This window comes from Rhamphochromis longiceps, linkage group LG17 (genome assembly GCF_057381845.1).
Source record: "Rhamphochromis longiceps isolate RC_006_pf linkage group LG17, R_longiceps_female_GT1.1, whole genome shotgun sequence".
Taxonomy (NCBI): Eukaryota; Metazoa; Chordata; class Actinopteri; order Cichliformes; family Cichlidae; genus Rhamphochromis; species Rhamphochromis longiceps.
The window spans coordinates 36,915,705-36,933,188 of NC_140573.1; the positions used below are offsets into that span (position 1 = coordinate 36,915,705).

General features: G+C 41.5%; 1 protein-coding gene across 2 annotated transcripts; it reads left to right on the top strand.

Moving 5' to 3' along the window:
• The first annotated feature begins 5,090 nt into the window (after positions 1–5,090).
• Positions 5,091–17,378, top strand: LOC146650118 (protein Wnt-7b-like). Of its 2 annotated transcripts, none has more exons than XM_085385852.1 (4): positions 5,091–5,499; positions 6,624–6,850; positions 11,704–11,975; positions 14,931–17,378. In XM_085385852.1, exons 1-4 carry the CDS (start codon positions 5,417–5,419, stop codon positions 15,408–15,410), a joined length of 1,062 nt encoding a protein of 353 aa, XP_085241978.1. In that variant the 5' UTR covers positions 5,091–5,416; the 3' UTR covers positions 15,411–17,378. The 2 variants fall into 2 exon arrangements, with proteins under 2 accessions (XP_085241978.1, XP_085241979.1); XM_085385853.1 differs by having other exon boundaries at positions 5,305–5,489.
• Positions 17,379–17,484: the final 106 nt, after the last annotated feature.

Consider the following 17,484-nt stretch of genomic DNA (forward strand, 5'->3'; position numbering starts at 1 on the left):
ATGATGGGGGTGGATGTACGGCGTTGAAACAAGGGAGTAAAGAGCCCCCTTGAGGATGTCAGACACACACAACATTGCTAGTGACACTGAACTACACCAGGCTCGCTGAATAATCACCGGACACGTGAAACAATATCGGCAGAATCAGAAAGAGGAATTTTCTGAGCTGCACGTTGCTTAATGTTCATTAGAATCTAAACAGTGGGGGGACCGACAGTGCTGCAATGAAATAAAGAAACAGTGGTTAAAGTAAAGTTTGTTCTATATCAAAAAGTAGGGGATCTGCTTTTTTAACGGCGTGAAAGACCAGAGTGCTGGTGGGAAGAGGACAAGCTTGACCCAAGCCAGAGAGGTTTGACCTGAAGTGAGAGCTTCTCTGGTCCTTTGTCTCCCTCTGCAGCTCTAGCTGGGTAAGGACAGATAGAAGAAGCCATTTGAAAACAGAAAAAGGGGAAAAGTCTTGGGGAAAAAACAAAACAAAACAAGTAGAATTAGAATAAATACTTGGGGATAAAAACGCTGCATGATTGCTACAGCATAAAAGTACATAAAGCTTCCACTTCAGTCATTAGCGAGCAGATTGTTGCAAAAATCTTGGCAGTGTTGCAGCGATTCCAAACAATTCATATTTTTGAAATAAAAATTAAGATTTTAAAAAAGAACCCGTTAGTCTCTTGTTTCTTTAAATTACAAACTCATAAGGATAAAATTCTCCCCTTTTTAGCTTCTCATGGTGGTGAATTCGAAACCCTTCCCGCCATCTAGCCTTTCCCCCCACATCTGCAACATGTTTACAGCTTGAAATGTGCATTTGTGCACCCAAAAAACCCATAAATCTTCTTTACATAAAAGAGATCATTTCTGAAGACGTTTATGTCCCTCGTGTCACCGTTAAAAAATACAGCCCTGCCATAATCTGCTCTGGAAAAAGGTTCAAGATGCTTCGAAGGCAACGACTGCGTGAAAAAGTAGAAATGTCACCCGTCAACATGGAAATAATTTCCCCTCCTGTCAGCTGTCGGGTTTTGGGGGATACTCAGGACGGTGTAAATTAGATTTGATTACAAAGTAGTTTCTTGTAGCTGTGTCATAAATACTCTCTTACTTCTTCACCCCCAGGCCTGGCTGTGCCTTTTTTTATCTCTGAAAACCCTTCACAGTGCAGGGGGTCATATTCATTTCACCAACCGCGCCTCAGATCTTTTGTGCATTCTCTCATGCGTTTTAGCCCATTACACATATAAGCACCATGTGTTTGTCTCGCAGTATTAGGGTCTAAACAATGCCTCTGACATTGTGGTTAAGCTTTAAAGTCACTCGAGTTGCACGTAGCAGTGAGTTAAAATGGCCCATATGCACTTGTCTGAGCTAAACAAATTGAACCCATCAGTTTGTCTTAGCAGATCAGAGACACATGCCATATGTTGAACCGAGCTCTTTGATGCCTGTCTTTTCCTATGAGCTCAAATGTCACATTTTACATATAAGGCTGGCATAAATCTATATTTTTTCCTACTATTAACAAATCCCCAAACCAGCAGTGTGTCTGTGGCAATCAGCTCCACCATGTATAGTTTCACTGTGCACCTGCTGACTCATTTCAGCATCAAAATTGTGTACAGGAAACACGATCTAATCATCTAACTGGACATAAATGCTTTCATCGGTATTCTCGCGAACCATTCATCTCATCTACTTCAAATTTTGTCGGTGTACTGCCCGAGTAAGAAAGGGCTCCAGTGTAGCACTTTCCTACGCAAAGTGTTTATTACAAACGGTCTCATTCGCACACACATTCACGCAAGCACTTTCTAATGTGTCCAACGCCTTTCTATCTAACGTTCATTCACACGCCAGGAGCATTGAGAGCAAGTCAGTATTTTACCCAACCTACCTTCCCACCCCCGCGCTGTCACGATGTTGGCATCATCAAAAAATGTACAATGTCAGAGTAATAACACTAATCATGGGATTGATTTGTGGCCTCATGATGATGTGTCACACAGTCTAAAAATGTCCCGTAGCTGTATTTTTATAGTTCCTGGAAAGCTACGAAGCTTAAATATAAACTTGGATTCATGGTAGGTACAAGAATGAACACATAGTTTAGGTTCACCTTTATTTTTCTAGGAAGAAAGAAGTGTTAGTAGGGTTAGGCCTCCAGGTAGACCTCCACTGGGGATCTGCTCCTCCTCATAATTATCTGGTGGGAGTGGGTCCCTGGCTTCAGCACTACATTTATTAAAAGAAAGTCATGGAGGATTTTATGTGTACAACACAAAGCAAAGATGTTTTTTAATAGAAGCTGAGCTATTTTATGCGTCTCTTATTGTCACTTTGAACAGTCATTGTCACAAAAAATCCCCCAAAATACCACTTTAAAAAAATAATAGCAATCAATGCCCAATATCCAGAGCTACAGTACAATAGATGCACAATTTATCAGTCCCTCCCAACTAATACACTGTCTATATGAGCAACAACACCAACAAACAGCTTATTGGATGTAAAATAACACACAGGGTTCATTATACTGGGCAGAAGATCTCTCAGACAGCAATAGCTCCCCTCAGAAAGAGAAAAGACGGTGGACACATACTTTGGATGATTGCTAAGCCATCCAAAGCTTCTAGAAATAAAACAATATATCACTCCCTGCTGGGCTAAAGCATCACACCATCACTGTCTGGGACTTATAAAAAAAAGATGTGAGGAAAAACTTGCAACATAACTATCTTCATGAAGTAGAAAATGTCGACATCTTTACCCACCAATAGTTTACATTTCATTAGAAAAAGTACCTTCTTCTATACAGTTTACTTTTAAGTTAGAGTGAGAAATTTAGCACACAAGGAGCAGAATGAAATGCTGTGAAAGGCAACGTTAAGGCAGGGACACATTTCATCCTCTGAAGGAATGGATGTGACATGTCTGGTGGAGGTGATATATAAATAGAGAGGTTGCAGTGATGTTTTAATGCTGGTGATGAAGCTCAGAAAGACATTAAGGATAATATTGGCTACACTGAGTCAACTCAGACTGGCATGGTGACTGTGAAGCAGTTTCACATGAATTTGGTGCTCTGAGTGTGATCCTGTGTGTGTTTGCTATTGTTCAGAAAAATGTAAGATCATTTGTCAAATGATTAATATTATATTTTACAATATTGTTTCATTGACATCTAGGATTTGGGGTTTAAGGAAAAGAAAGGCCCAAAATCCCTCAGAGCCCTGCAGACACTATGAATAATGTGGACTTTTCAGGCCTGCTTCCAGCTCGAGCCCTCCGCTGCTCCCTCCGCGCCTGACTTCCAGATCCGCCGCTCATCGTAAATGACGTGAACAATTCCACAAAATCAGTTCCCATCAAACTCTTGACACAATCGCACCAAAATTCGGTCTGATTTCGAGTTGCTGACATCACAAACTCGAGCTTCAGCAGTGGATGAGGAATTCCTGCGTGGCCCCGTGCTTCTCGTGTCTCCCCGTTCACCTCGCCTTCTGCTCAGAAATATGAAAAGAAACAGATATTGCCGCGCGAGCGCCAGGACACTGAGTGCATGCTGTGTAAGTGCTATCTTGGCTTTGGAAATTGTGGTTTTAGGGGGATTATTTAGACAGAAAGAGAGAGGGCGAGGGAGCATGAGACAGGGAAAAAGTGTTGAACACATACACAGAAAGGTCCAGTTTACAGGAAAGGCTGCATGTAGCTACATTATATCTGCCTGCAGCTAAAGTTACACACACACACACACAGTCTGAGTGGGCACAACCATCAGGCCCATCTGACATGAGCCAAGGAATGAAAGGTATTTTATTTGAATCACTGCTATCTTTCGCCGGTTGCCACAGGGAATTTAAATTAAGAGGTTCGTTTCCACAAAAATACCCTCAATTATTCCACTTAGTTTTGTTCACATGATTGATACCCTGTTCAGTAACAGATTTCTATCAATATTATCTCCTTGTGGTCATTTCATCAGTTCAAGTAAATCTTTGAAAGGCTCCATTTCGGCCTGCAAAATGTCAGCAAGCCAGGAAAATATGCACTTTATCCTCTCCCCTCCTCTCCGTCCAGTCTGTAAGACAGACCTATAAAGCCTAGCCCGAGTGCTGGTGAAGATCTTTTGTTTTCACAGCACTTTTAAGTACAAGTGTTTGCCCTTGTTTGCACTCCTGCATGCATTCACCACACAGAAAATTGTCCCGATTAATCAGTATCTTTATTTTCTGCTTGCCCACACTGAAAACTAATCTATAAACCTCTTTTGTTAAACAGTTACAGCAGTTCTCTGTAACTCTGCAGATGCAACACCAACTGCTGCGCATTCTGGCACCGGTTATGTAGCTGAGTGACATTGTTCCTTCATGTCACCACATGAGGGCGTGTTGTCGGAGGGTACAACCACAACACAGCTGGAAGCTTGAAGAGTCGGAGACACTGCAAATCTGAAGCATTTCAGCAAACACCAACCAGCTGAGAGAAACTGGAACTCCAAGAGTTGTCTCTTTGGGAGTGCAAGTAATGATTATTAAAGCCATTTGTTTGGTGTTACCCACAGACAGTCGCTAAAAAGCTATTCCAAAAAAATAAATAAATAAAAAAATAAGAATAAAAATATATATGTATATACACTGCCAAAAACCCAGAAGATTATTATTTTTAAAACACTGAAACCAATTTTGGGTAATTCAAATATGCAGTTATTCACTGGCATTGTTGTTTTTCAGAGTTAAGAATATTACTGGTTGAGTTTTGGATGTGCTGGACTTAACTGTAACCCTGCAGTGGTCACGGGTCCGAGCACAACGGGGGGATGAGGACAAAAAGGAATAACGAGAAACACATTTAACTATTGACTGCCACAAAAAAACAAACAAAAAACAAACAAAAAACCTTAAAAAATATATTTTAAAAAACGCGAGAAAGAGAGCAGAGTGGGAGAGGCGTGGACGTGGGTAGGAGGTGTGTAGGGGGTGGGACACAGAAGGATGCAGGGTATGCAGCCTCATCCCGGGGGCTGGTGCACCGGGAAAAAAAAGGCCACCGTCTCTCTCCCCTCCAAATACTTTAACAGTCTCACTTTTGGAGACGCATCCGGACATCCGGAATCCCATCTGCCTCCCCCTCCCTACCCTCTCTCCTCTCTCTCTCTCTCGCCTTTAACACCTAGCCCGCTTTCAGTCCAGGTGGCAGAGCGCACATCGGCCGAGGGATGCAGACTCTCATCTCCAACAACACACGGATAGCGGAGCTGGGAACAGCCGCCGACAGCCACGGCTCCGTTAGCTAAAGAAGACGAACAGCTCTGCATTTGCGTGGACTCTAAAAAAAGGATACATTTGTTCTCAATTCTTCTTCTCCCTTTTTTTCTTAAACCCAAGCGAGCAAATCAAGCTGTGTTCAATGCGCAACCATGCTCATCATCTCATCTCGCAGTGCGCTGCTGTCCGTCTACTACCCACAGATCTTCCTCATCCTCACCAGCGGTAGCTACCTGTAGGTTTCTTCTGAATGAACACATGTAATTTCTCCAGCAGGTAGTAGTGCCTTGTGCGCAAATTAGCCAATTACGCACAGGGAAATTGGACTAACAGAGAGCGAAGTTTTGTTTTTAGTGCAGGTGTTTATTTATTACAGCTGATTTTTTTTTTTTATTATAATGATTATTATTTTTAGCTCAGCATTTGACTTTGCAAAATGAAGAAATCCGACTCGTGCTTGCATCTCGTTCTGGTGTGGCAGAGATTTTATTTTAGAAAGTGAGGTAAAATGAAATTTGGACTATCCAGTCCCTCAATATACGGGAAACATGGGGAGGAAATGCGTGATTTGTGACGTACAGTTAATTTCATTTTATCCTATCATAGACTGCCAAGGAACAAGAGCTGTGGATTTTTCCTTCAACATATGGCCACGTGTGTCATTTTCCGTCTCATATTGAGTCATAAAGATTGAATGAATTCGCTTGAGTGTATGCATGTAGCCAATATTTAATCGGCAAGATTTGTGCACGTCCTAGTGTGTGCGCCGCTGATGAGATGACCTGCCCTCGTGGATTTACACATTACACCAGAACCACTTTGTCATAGAAGCACCTCGTCAGACAAGGGCCATAATTGGAAAGCAGCATATGGAAAAGCCTCATTTTTGGATTACTCCACGCTTTGCCCACAGGCCCAGGCCTATGTAATGAGCTCTTTTCTTACAACATTAAAAGACCCAGACCCTCACAGAGAGAATGATTGCTGCACCATACATGCCTCTCATTCATATTAAGGGCAGGTTCTGAAGCCTTAAAGTAGCTGTGCTGGTTCATGTTTTATATAATATAGAGAAAGAGAGGTGGACAGAAATGTCTGAATTTGAAAACCAGTTTTTCTAATTAAATACGGCACTTTCTTATGTCTATATAAGAGTCCATTAAATCAAACATGATAAGACTTATGTTTTTATTTAGTTATCTTGACAAATGTACCCATTTCTCCTCTTGACAATAACATCTTGATACCCAAGCAAGGTTTAAGTTGGGGGAAGAATTCAAATCTTTCTGATTTCACTCAGATTTCAGTTCCATAATTTCTATTGTTCTCTCTCACTAAGCCCCATTACTCTCTGCCTAGGGCGTTGTCTTCTGTGGTAGCTCTGGGTGCCAACATCATCTGCAACAAGATACCTGGACTGGCCCCACGTCAGAGAGCCCTCTGTCAGAGTCGCCCCGATGCCATCATCGTCATTGGTGAAGGTGCCCAGCTGGGCATCAACGAGTGTCAGTACCAGTTCCGCTACGGCCGGTGGAACTGCTCAGCCCTGGGAGAGAGGACCGTGTTTGGACAAGAGCTGAGAGTAGGTCAGTCTGGTTGAAAGTCAGCTTCTACAAGAAGTATTAACAGTTTTTCTCTGCATAGACACATAGACTGTATGCAAAAGATGGAGGCAGCCACTGCATGGTTACCTAAAGATTGTAGATAAGTTTTTGTTCTGCTTGCACCATGTTGGATTTTTTGAGCCAGAGGTGACTACATAAAGACAAGCAAGTCAATAAATAAGTTATCAGCTAATGGTAGCATACTTGGTTAGCAAGCTACAGCCACAAAATATACTGCTATACGAACCTGCAAAATCTGTGCTAACTAACATATGCTAGAATTTAAATTTCTAATACTGAAGCAAAAAATATTTCATGAGATAGACATCACAGCTGGCCAAAATAGTTTGTCAGTTAATCCCAAGATAACCAGAATCAGAATCCTTTAATAATGCCTAAGGAAATTATGTATACACCATTAGTGCAAACATACCAAGAATCTCAGCTCAGTAACTTAGCAGAGGTGTGTCAATGCTCATTTCAATCAAAGAGGCCGTGTCCCAAATTTTAAGTCTTAAAAAGATCCAAACAGGTGAGTTAGGAAATATTCTGCTTTCCGACAGTTGTTATGAAGAGGAAAATTGGCTTTAGAGACTTAATCCGTGTTTCGTATCATGCTCTAAACATTGTTAATTTCATCTTTAATGCTGGTTATTTCAAAACCGAGTCAGTATGGACTGATGTATGCGTTCTAGTCAAAAACTTGGGAGTGACATCACTCCAGAGTTAGCACATTCCAGAAAAAGACAGGAAAAACAGCATTTGTTTTGGTTCTTAGCAAGGTAGAGCCATGCAGGTATTACTAGCAACACTGCATAATGCATATATTTTTTTGTGTTACAAAACACATTCATGGATAGAGCCTGAGTGCTCTGAAAATGCTTATTTAGTGAGTCAAAAATACAGAATAGTGGTAGTACAGATGAGAAGTTTACCGTTTTTCTACTGTTTATGTTTATTGCTGCCATCTCAGGGTATGTTGGTCTGCTCCGACTTTTCTGAATGGTAAATCCAAGTTGAGGGGGTTTTCCACAAAAAATTTCCAAATCACAATTTCCAACTTATTCACCATGAGTATCTTTTGGAGTCAGCCCCTAGTGGCCTTTAGAGGAACAGCAGTGTTTTACACTTCCAGTTCTACCATGGAGGTTGCTGCTTGTAGATTGTAGAATATGTGAAAAGTAGGCTGAGACTGAACGGCTTCAAGGACGAGACAGGGGTGTTTGAGATACTGACATAGTATCAAGTACAGATTGACAATATTTAATATAATATGACCTATTGAGAGTAAAAAGGTGACAGAAGAAAGTTTATTGGCTAACATTTTACAACAGTCTGATTAAATTAAATAAGGTCCAACAGGTGGAAATGATAGATGTGATAACAGGTGGACTGTTCAAACCAAGCCCAGCCAAGATTTCCCATCACTGAAAGTTGAACATCAGTGCGTAGACGAAGCCATTCTTCTTGCCACAAGAATCTCTTCTCATTCTTCTAGTGTTGCCTTTGAACGTCCTGTCACTATTGTCAGCGCTGAGAGGAAAAAGTTGGAGCACTGATGAAGGCATTTCTGTTTGGAGCTCCACACACGAGAGAACAATGAATGAACAAACTCCAACTCTAACGGCTTTGCTAGTATTCCCAAAGGGGATTTAAGCGACTCTGCTTGCCATGCATCGTGGTTGATGGGGCAAAGACTTTCTCTGTGAAGCCTCGCTTTAGGTCCATCTCTGAAAGCGATGCATAAACACAGACACGAACACACCTCCCTGCTTTTAGTCCTCATTCTTCCCAGTTTTATTCCTCACAGGAGCGTGTTTGCTCCTAATGTGAACCTCTCATGTAAATCACATTGTAGTTGGAGCTGTTTTGTTGCGGTCTCGCTGTGGGTTTGGATGCACGTTTAATCTAGCATCTCTGGGAGCAATCACTTTCTTCAACATGGGAGACGGGCAGACGAGACGTCTGGATCGCTTTATTTCTTTTGTCAGAGGAAATGTCTCTTTTCTTTTGTGGTGTGTGAACAAGACTCAGAGAGACGCTCTAGACCTTACTTTGATCCTCGCGCCCTTTCCATGAGGAACAATTAAAAGACTTTATTTTAATAAGAAGTAAACTAGTTAGCAGGCTGCAACAAATGTGTGAGCTTTCTAGATATTTTGGGGGGAGGGGGGGTTGTAAAATAATTTCTTGTAAAATCACACACATCTGTCACCTGATTCTTACCCATTTTCTTTAGTCTTAAAGACAGAAATGTGAGCTAGGGTCTTAGCCCCCTCTCATGTGGCCAATGTGCCATCCACCACTTTATTTGATTGACCTGCTGAGCCTGTGAACTCATTAAATGTTGAGAAAGACCAGCGAAATTCATGCAAAACCACTAATTGAAGTCAGCTCCAGCAGCTGGATGGCAACAATGGAACCCTGCATGCACTGCTGTACAATCAAAACAAATCACAGTGCGAAGAGATGGCTGTTTGGCTATTGAATGCGCCTGATGCCTGGAGAAAGACTCAACCATACAATATATCCGAATGGGTCGCAGATTCAGCCTGATGAGAGACGACTAAAGAGTTTGTTTTGAGTTATGGAACGAGCGAACCGCAGGCCTGATGGTTTGCGAGAGCGAGTTTGTCAGGTTGGAGGCGCGCCATTAGAATCGCCTCCACCAGAGACGCCATGGATTAATACTCTGGGGCTGCTCAGAAGAACGGAGGCCCGGCATTATCCTGATTGGTGAGCGGGGATATCCTGTTACCAGCTTCTGTGCCAATAAATCCATCCCCTTTCTGCCCCCCTCCCCCACCCCATAAATATCAACGTGTTTATTCTGAAGTTCAATTGGTGACACGCAAAAAGCTTGGAAATGGGCACATCTCAGTCGAGCCTGGCCACAGATTATTTCAACATGCAACACACAGCGGTATCATTTGCTGGAATGATGCGGACCGCCTAAGACAGAGACAGAATGACACTTGAGCTGCGTGAGAAATCCCATTGATGAAAAACATTAAGCAAAGTAACTGCGAGTGCTGATCTTTAAAGAAAAAAGAAGCTCCTCCAGTCAGCCAGTAGATGTCACTTGTGTTTTCTTCACCATGGTGATCACTGCTTCAACAGTTACCGACTAACTGTGCAGATCAGCGATGGAGCATGAAACAAGGCTTACGGAGAAAAGATGGAGTTATGAAACTGTGCCTTTACTCTTAGGCTCATTATTTTGCCTCTTACAGTAAATTTACGGAAGGCATTAACAAATACTGTTATACACCACTGCTCTCTTTCATATTTAATCATGTCCTTAAAGCAGTGAATATTTTTTTTCTCTAAAGCCAAAGAGCAGCAACCCAGCTTTGCACATCAATACATTTTGAGGGCTTTTGCCTTTTCCGGAAAGCTGGAAACGAGGGACTAGAGAACTTGTCGTGAAATGCAACAAATGTTTGGCTGCTGGGGTAACCCCATAAAATTGAAAGGCCTTTTGTCTGCCCACACAGAAGTGTTTTCTTTTATTTTTGCCTTGCGTGTTATTTGACGTCAAGTCAAATCAAATCATTAAAAAAACAGAAGAAGGACACTACAAAGCATGCACGGTGACCAAGCTTTTCTTGGACGGACCTTAGGACAGACTTCACAGCTAAAAGAGAATAAAATAATAATAAAAAGGAAAAGTTAAAACAAGACAAGCAATGCATATGCAAATGCCAAATATTCAGCCTAGTTTAAAAGCCAAAAACATAAAATGTGTTTTCAAATGATTTTTTTTTTTTTTCAAAAAAGAACGCTAGTTTTGGAGAGGTCCTGATTTAACTCTTTACCCCTTGAAAGCCTAATAGGAGGAATCCTTGAAGCTTTAAGGTGTCCCGAGAAAATAGATCTTTTGTTTGTAAGCCTTTAAGCTTACAAACATGGGCCACAGTCCAGAAATGCTGAATGCTATATTGTCTTTAAGCCCAACTTTTTCCTGATAGCAACACTTTTTGCTAAGAGCATTTGAAGAGATGTCAGAAAGACAGAGAATAATGTCTTTCTGACATCTTGTCAGGTTGCTGCCTTGATAAAAATGAATATAGTATTGAAGGGTTCTCTGTTAAATCGTTCAATGCTCAGTTCAATTCAGTTTTTCAAGTAGAAATGTTAAAAATCCCTTCAGATGTGTCCTCATGAGCTGAAAGGTATGTTCCACTACATTAAGATCAGGTGACTGATTTGACCATTCTCTTTGCCTGGAGAAACTCTTGGGTTGCTTTTGCAGTATACCATAACAATGCCTCCACCATGTTTGATAGATAGTGTGGTACGCTTCGATCATGAGCTGTTCCTTTCCTTCTGCATACTTTTCTCCTCCCATCATTCTGGTACAAATTCATCTTGGTTTCATTTGTCCAGTGATTTCTTTCCCAGAACTCTGCAGGTTTCTTTTGATGTTTTTTGGGAAAGTCTAATCTGGTCTTCCTAACCAATCTGCACCTTAGTGTAAACACTCTGATTCTTAGATTTTTGCATCTCTTGACTGTAGACTTTGACAACAGCAACAGGTCCACCTGTTCTTGACTTTGTTGTGAAGTTGTGAAGAGGTTTTTCTTGACCATGTAAACATATATTTCAGTTTTCTTCTGTGTTGGTTTTGGTGTTGCTGAACTGGCCAGTGCATATATTCTGTTTAAGAGTGAACCAGGTTGTTGATTTGGCCACTCCTAAAGTTTCTGCTGTCTCTCTGATAGGTCTGGTTTTTCAGACTAATGATGGCCTCCTTCACGCCCATCAGCATCTCTATGAACCTAATATTGGAATAACAATGGATTCGGTATATTAACATGATTCTATTTCTTCAGGCAGCAGGGAAGCAGCGTTCACTTATGCCATCACGGCTGCTGGAGTTGCCCATGCAGTAACCGCAGCGTGTAGCCAAGGCAATCTGAGCCAGTGTGGTTGTGACCAGGACAAGCAGGGCTACAATGACCAGGAGGAGGGCTGGAAATGGGGAGGCTGCTCAGCTGATGTCAAATACGGCGTGGAGTTTTCGCGGCGTTTCATGGACGCCCGCGAGATCAAGAAAAACGCCCGGAGGCTGATGAACCTGCACAACAATGAGGCCGGGCGAAAGGTAACACATGATCACAAAACTCTATCTGACCAGTTGTAAACTAAACAATAAAGCAAATAATAATTAAACGATGTGTGACATAAAACGTGAGCGTTGGTAAGGACGACTCCTAAATAGAGCTGTGCCACAGGCCTACAGCCCATTCAATGAATTAATAAGCATTAAGTCAGAGTTGAGGATATTATCCCCCGCCTCCTTTCTCAGCGGCAGCACCAAAGACCACACTTCTGCGCCACCACAAATACTGAACCGACTGGAGGGACTTCCAAAAATGCGATAACCACGAGGGGAAAGACAGAGTTTCTCTTAAGACCAGAGCTGTAGACAAACAAGTTACAACATGATGTAATTATGAGCTTTAAGTCATCTCACATTGAAAATGCATCGAAAACAAAATACAGCTCGGTCACCAAGGCAAACAGTCACCTGTCAATTTTGTCATCTGAAAATATTTGTATGGCAATATAATATAAATCTGGCTCAAACCACAATGTAACTCTATACATGCATGGTTGCACAACGGCTCTGGTCAGTTTTCTCGGGCTGACATGCTATTCTGTGGTCTCAGCAAAGGTAAAGTTAATTAGAGACTACAGTTCGGGGGTATGAGTTATTTTCCCCAGGTTTTGACATAAAGTTGGCCTATATGTTGCTGTGCTGAAAGTTGAAGTGCCCACAGAAAACCCAGCTCACCAGAACAGACAGACTTGAAGGCTGAGCGAATGCTATTAAGCATTTTAAGCAATGGACCTGCAAATTTAAAATGACCATTTGCAACACACAGAAGTGTGTACACCCCCGCGCAACGTCAATTAAATGTCGAATTATTCAAAATGATGAACTTGTACTAGCTGCTTACTTTTAAGTTGAATGGTCAAGTGTTTGTTCTCATGTGAAATTAAAAACAGGCCGATTCTATTCAAAATACAGGAAACCAGAGCAGCAACTTTTAATAACAGATTCGATCCGTTTTGGCATGAAGAATATCGGTGTCACACAGATTTCTGATGAGATGCTGTGCCGTTCTTCAGAGACATTTCTTTCAGCTGTTGGTGTTCTGCTGGATTCCAATCAGGCAATACACTTGGCCTGGTCATAGTTTTGAGTTTTCCTTCCTTTAGAAACTTTTGTGTGCTTTGGATGATTATCATGCTGGAATATTCGTCTTCTGCCAGTCATTTTGTCAGCCGGTATTTTGGGATTTCCACGGGTAGCCATGGCCCATCTATAAATGTCATCTCTTCAACCTCCTTTGCATTCATTCAGCCCCGTATCACCTTGGAGCTTCACTGCTGGTGTGGGGGTCCCGGACGAGTTTGCGCCAAACACATTGGAACCTATCTAAGGCAAATAAATGTATCTGGCTTCATCTGACCAAAGAATGCTCTCCTAAAACCAATTTTTGTGTGGAAGAGCAAGCAGGACCTTTTTTGGAAGTCATCCTTAGAGTGTGCACCGTCCTTTCGCACTGTCTCAGATGTCACACAAACTCTGACTTTCACTGATAAGATAAACAGAGGCTCAAAAGTTACCTCTCAGATTTTAACTAGTCTACAGACTATGGTCTGTGGTGACATTTCAGGAGGTTAGTGGCACTATGGCTGGCTCTGTTACTCTTGATTAGTGCTGCAGCTGTGTTTTGACTGCTTTTGAGTCGGTTACTGATCTTTCTCCATGTTTTTCCAACCTATTTTTCAATTCCTTTGGCAATTCTACTCTATAAGAAGCCATAAAGCAGCCAAGCAGACAGACAGCCCATAGCTTCAACATTAAAAGGGCTGTGGGGGATCAACACTGCTAAAAAAAAAAAAGAATTAAGGGAACACTTCATTATCATAGTATAACACAAAAATCAGTTAAAGTTTCAGTTATGAAGCATGAACCACTTTGAATGAATTTATCTGCTTTGATTAAAATCAAAGTGATAACATGTGGAGACGATCCTCGAAAAGGGAATGGTTTTGCAGGTGATGCCCACAGACCATTGCTGTCTCCTTATCCTCATCCCTGTATACAGTATGATGTTGCAGGCAGCGTAACGTTTGCCACACCAGTTCCATACTCTTCTGCATCTGTCACATGTGCTCAGTGTGACAGTGTTTGCTCAGAAAAACATGCATAAATAGCTTTCATGTTCATGTTATAGGGCTCTGGCAGTGAACTTCCTGCACCTCTTCATACAAAGGAGCAGATACCAGACCTGCTAGTGCGTTGATGTTCTTACACAACCGTGTCCAGCTCTCCTCGCGTAACGGTCCATCTCCTGGTATCTCCTCCACATTGTTGAGTGTGCTGGGAAATACAGCAACCCTTCTTGGATGGATCAACCCTGAATGGGTTAGGATTTACATACCAGCACCCCCAAGCACCACCGAGGACACTAGCAGTAGCCAAAACTGAAGAAAATTCAGTCAGGTGGGATGAGGAGAGAGGAATGGTCTGTGGCCAGCACCTACAAAACCATTCCCTTTGTGGCGACTGTCTTGTTGGCTCTCCAGTGCACCTGTTGTCACTTTCATTGGCACTAAAGCAGATTAAATCAGAATGGTTTTTGCTTTCTAAATGGGCAAGTTTATATCCATGAAGTTTAACTGACTTTGATGACCAAATGTTCCCTTAACTTATTTTGAGTGGGGGATGTTCCGGCAGTTAGGCCAACTGGAAGTCAAGGATTTACTCAGTTTGTTAAGATAAGATAAGATAAGATAAGATAAGATAACCTTTATTAGTCCCACACTTGTTCTCATGATAATGAGATTTCTTGTGTGTAAGCAATCTCAGGTGTAATTCATTTTTATTGCATTGAGTTTCTATTGTAAGACCTGTGTTTTCAAAATACTCTTTCTTAAGTTCTTTGCCAAGTTTTATTGTTAATTGTTACTTATCCTACTGATTAGGCTTTTAACCACCATGATTAATGTGTACCAACCTAAGATCTACTCTCTGTGCGCTCAGATCCTGGAGGAGAGAATGAAGCTAGAGTGCAAGTGTCATGGTGTATCTGGTTCCTGTACTACTAAGACCTGTTGGATCACCCTGCCAAATTTCAGAGAGATCGGTAACCTGCTGAAGGAACGCTACAGCGATGCAGTTCAAGTAGAGCCAGTTCGAGCCACGCGGCTTCGCCAACCCTCCTTCCTGCGTCTCAAACAGGCTCGAGGCTACCAAAAGCCCACAGACACAGACCTGGTGTACCTGGAGCGCTCTCCCAACTATTGCGAAGAGGACAGGGCCACAGGAAGCACAGGGACAAGAGGAAGACTGTGCAACGGCACCTCGAGCCTCGCAGACGGCTGTAACGTGATGTGTTGTGGTCGGGGTCACAACACACACCACTACACGCGAGTCTGGCAGTGCAACTGCAAGTTCCACTGGTGCTGTTTCGTCAAGTGCAACACATGCAGTGAGAAATCAGAGGTTTTTACTTGCAAGTGAGGAAACAATGAGGCAGGGTACCGAGAAAGGAAGGGAAAAGGGACAAGGGTACGAAGGGAAGGGAATATGAGAAGCTGGAATTGGAAGTGAAGAATTTTGGAGGTATTTATTACATTTTGCACATTCTGACATCCCATCTGGAATGGAAAACAAAGTGGAATTTGATTGGGAGCAACAGACATAAATATTTAAGACACGTAACTGCTTGCATGCTAGAGTAAAAGTGACATGACAGTGAAAGGATTTTTAAGATAATATCAGTGACGTATCCTACAGATGTTCCACAGAAGAAGAGAAAGGCGACTGTTGGATCTTGGAAAACGTCTGGAACACGCTAACTGGAAATACTATGAAGTAAGATTGCAGCGGAATGCGTTCAGCTCTACACTGTACTCAGTTTGAACACTGAAAATGAATTATTTATGTCAAAATATTTTTCACACTTAGAGGATGGTTAGCAAATTCACGTGCTCTGGCATTTTTTTTCCTCTCTCTAATTCATGCGGGCCACAATGGTTTTGTCATATGGAAGCTCAATTACAGCAACTAAACAGCAAAAATAATCTTTTTCCATTTTTTCCTCCCATAAAGGGCAACTTACTAGTGCTTTATTCTCTTTTTTTGCACTCACGTGGTTATGTTTTCTTTTTTTATGTCATGAGACATTGGTTACTTTGGGGAGCTGTTGGGTCATGGACATACACTCACCGCCGATGCTTTCCTATGCCAAGAACCAAAGAGGCAGAAAAATACACATGAAGTACTTTTAAACACCGTACTTGTCAGTTTGAACGGCACCTCGTCTTGACTGTGTTCACTGTTTTGTTTTTGGAAGGCTCTTGACTTCTGTGAAAACCATGTAAGCCTCATTGGAACTCTATAGAGGTGCAATCAGGTTCAGATACATCCAGCATTCCCATGAACGGCAGAGACGTGGAATTCCACATTCATGGTCTGTGCTTACACAAGGCCTTCCAGCGCGGTTTAGGCCTGCCTGGGTGGATGGCATGTACCCCAACCACACGGAAGAGGGTATGTGAGGATCAAAGGCCTCAAAGCTATTTTTGGACAGAACCCTTAATGTATTCAGAAATGTTTATTTAGGCTTTATATAACTTACAAAACATTTTGAAGAGTATATTTTTATATGAGGAACGTGGCACTTTATGTCATTTAAGGTGGAAAGAAAGTCACTATTTAGGAGTGCTTTCTGACATCATTGTATACAGATTGAAAAGCTTTAAGTTATTTGGAATTTTTGTTTTTCTTCAAGGTTCCTAAACTGTAAATATTCTACATGTTTTATCAAAAGTTGACCAGATCGTCTATCTTCACATGATCCTTCATAACTCAGAGTGGGCTCTAATAGTTAGTTGTCAAATCAAAGTAATGCAAAGGCAAGTGGAAACCACTAAAGTGGACCTATTGTGCTTTTCCTTGTTTTCTATCACATATATAATGCTACAATGGTGGGTGCTCATATTAAACATGGAAAGGTTTTCAATTAATGAAGCCTGAAATCCTGCTTCAGACTGCACTAAACACTTAGTTTTAGTGTGTTTTTCCAACTTCGACTCTGTGTAGTATTCACTGAGAGGGGGCATCCTAATATGGTCATCTAAGGGACAAATCTTGTATTTGTAAATGGCATTGTAAATTGGCATCCAATCAGAAGAAAGTTGACTTAATGAGAGGGTTTTATTAAAGGAAATGGATGAATACAAGATAAATGATGATTATTTTGAACTGTGAATCACTCAAAGCTACTCTAGAGTCCAAGTATTATAATATGCAGCTGGAAAACAAGCATAATAGGTCCCCTATAAAAAAATAAAAATAAAAAGGTACATGGAAGGTGCTTATAGACAGTACATGGGTAGTGTAAAACAAAGTGCAAGTATTTTGTATTTGTCTTGATGGTGCTTTTGGTTAACAGTTTCCTAAAAGCATAGCTATAACTTAAAGAAATTTAACTAAATCTGTATTTTATTTGTTTTGTTGCAAAATTAGAGTCTGCAACACAAACATTGACAGTTGTATTTCATTCTTTTTTTTTACCAATAAAATTTCTAAG

What these genes read in the sequence shown, in the direction of transcription:
- LOC146650118 (XM_085385852.1), top strand. Translation starts at nt 5,417, where the DNA reads ATGCTCATCATCTCATCTCGCAGTGCGCTGCTGTCCGTCTACTACCCA. An exon ending in TGGACAAGAGCTGAGAGTAG is followed by an intron (nt 6,851 to 11,703) that starts GTCAGTCTGGTT and finishes CTATTTCTTCAG; the next exon opens with GCAGCAGGGAAGCAGCGTTC. An exon ending in ACAATGAGGCCGGGCGAAAG is followed by an intron (nt 11,976 to 14,930) that starts GTAACACATGAT and finishes CTGTGCGCTCAG; the next exon opens with ATCCTGGAGGAGAGAATGAA.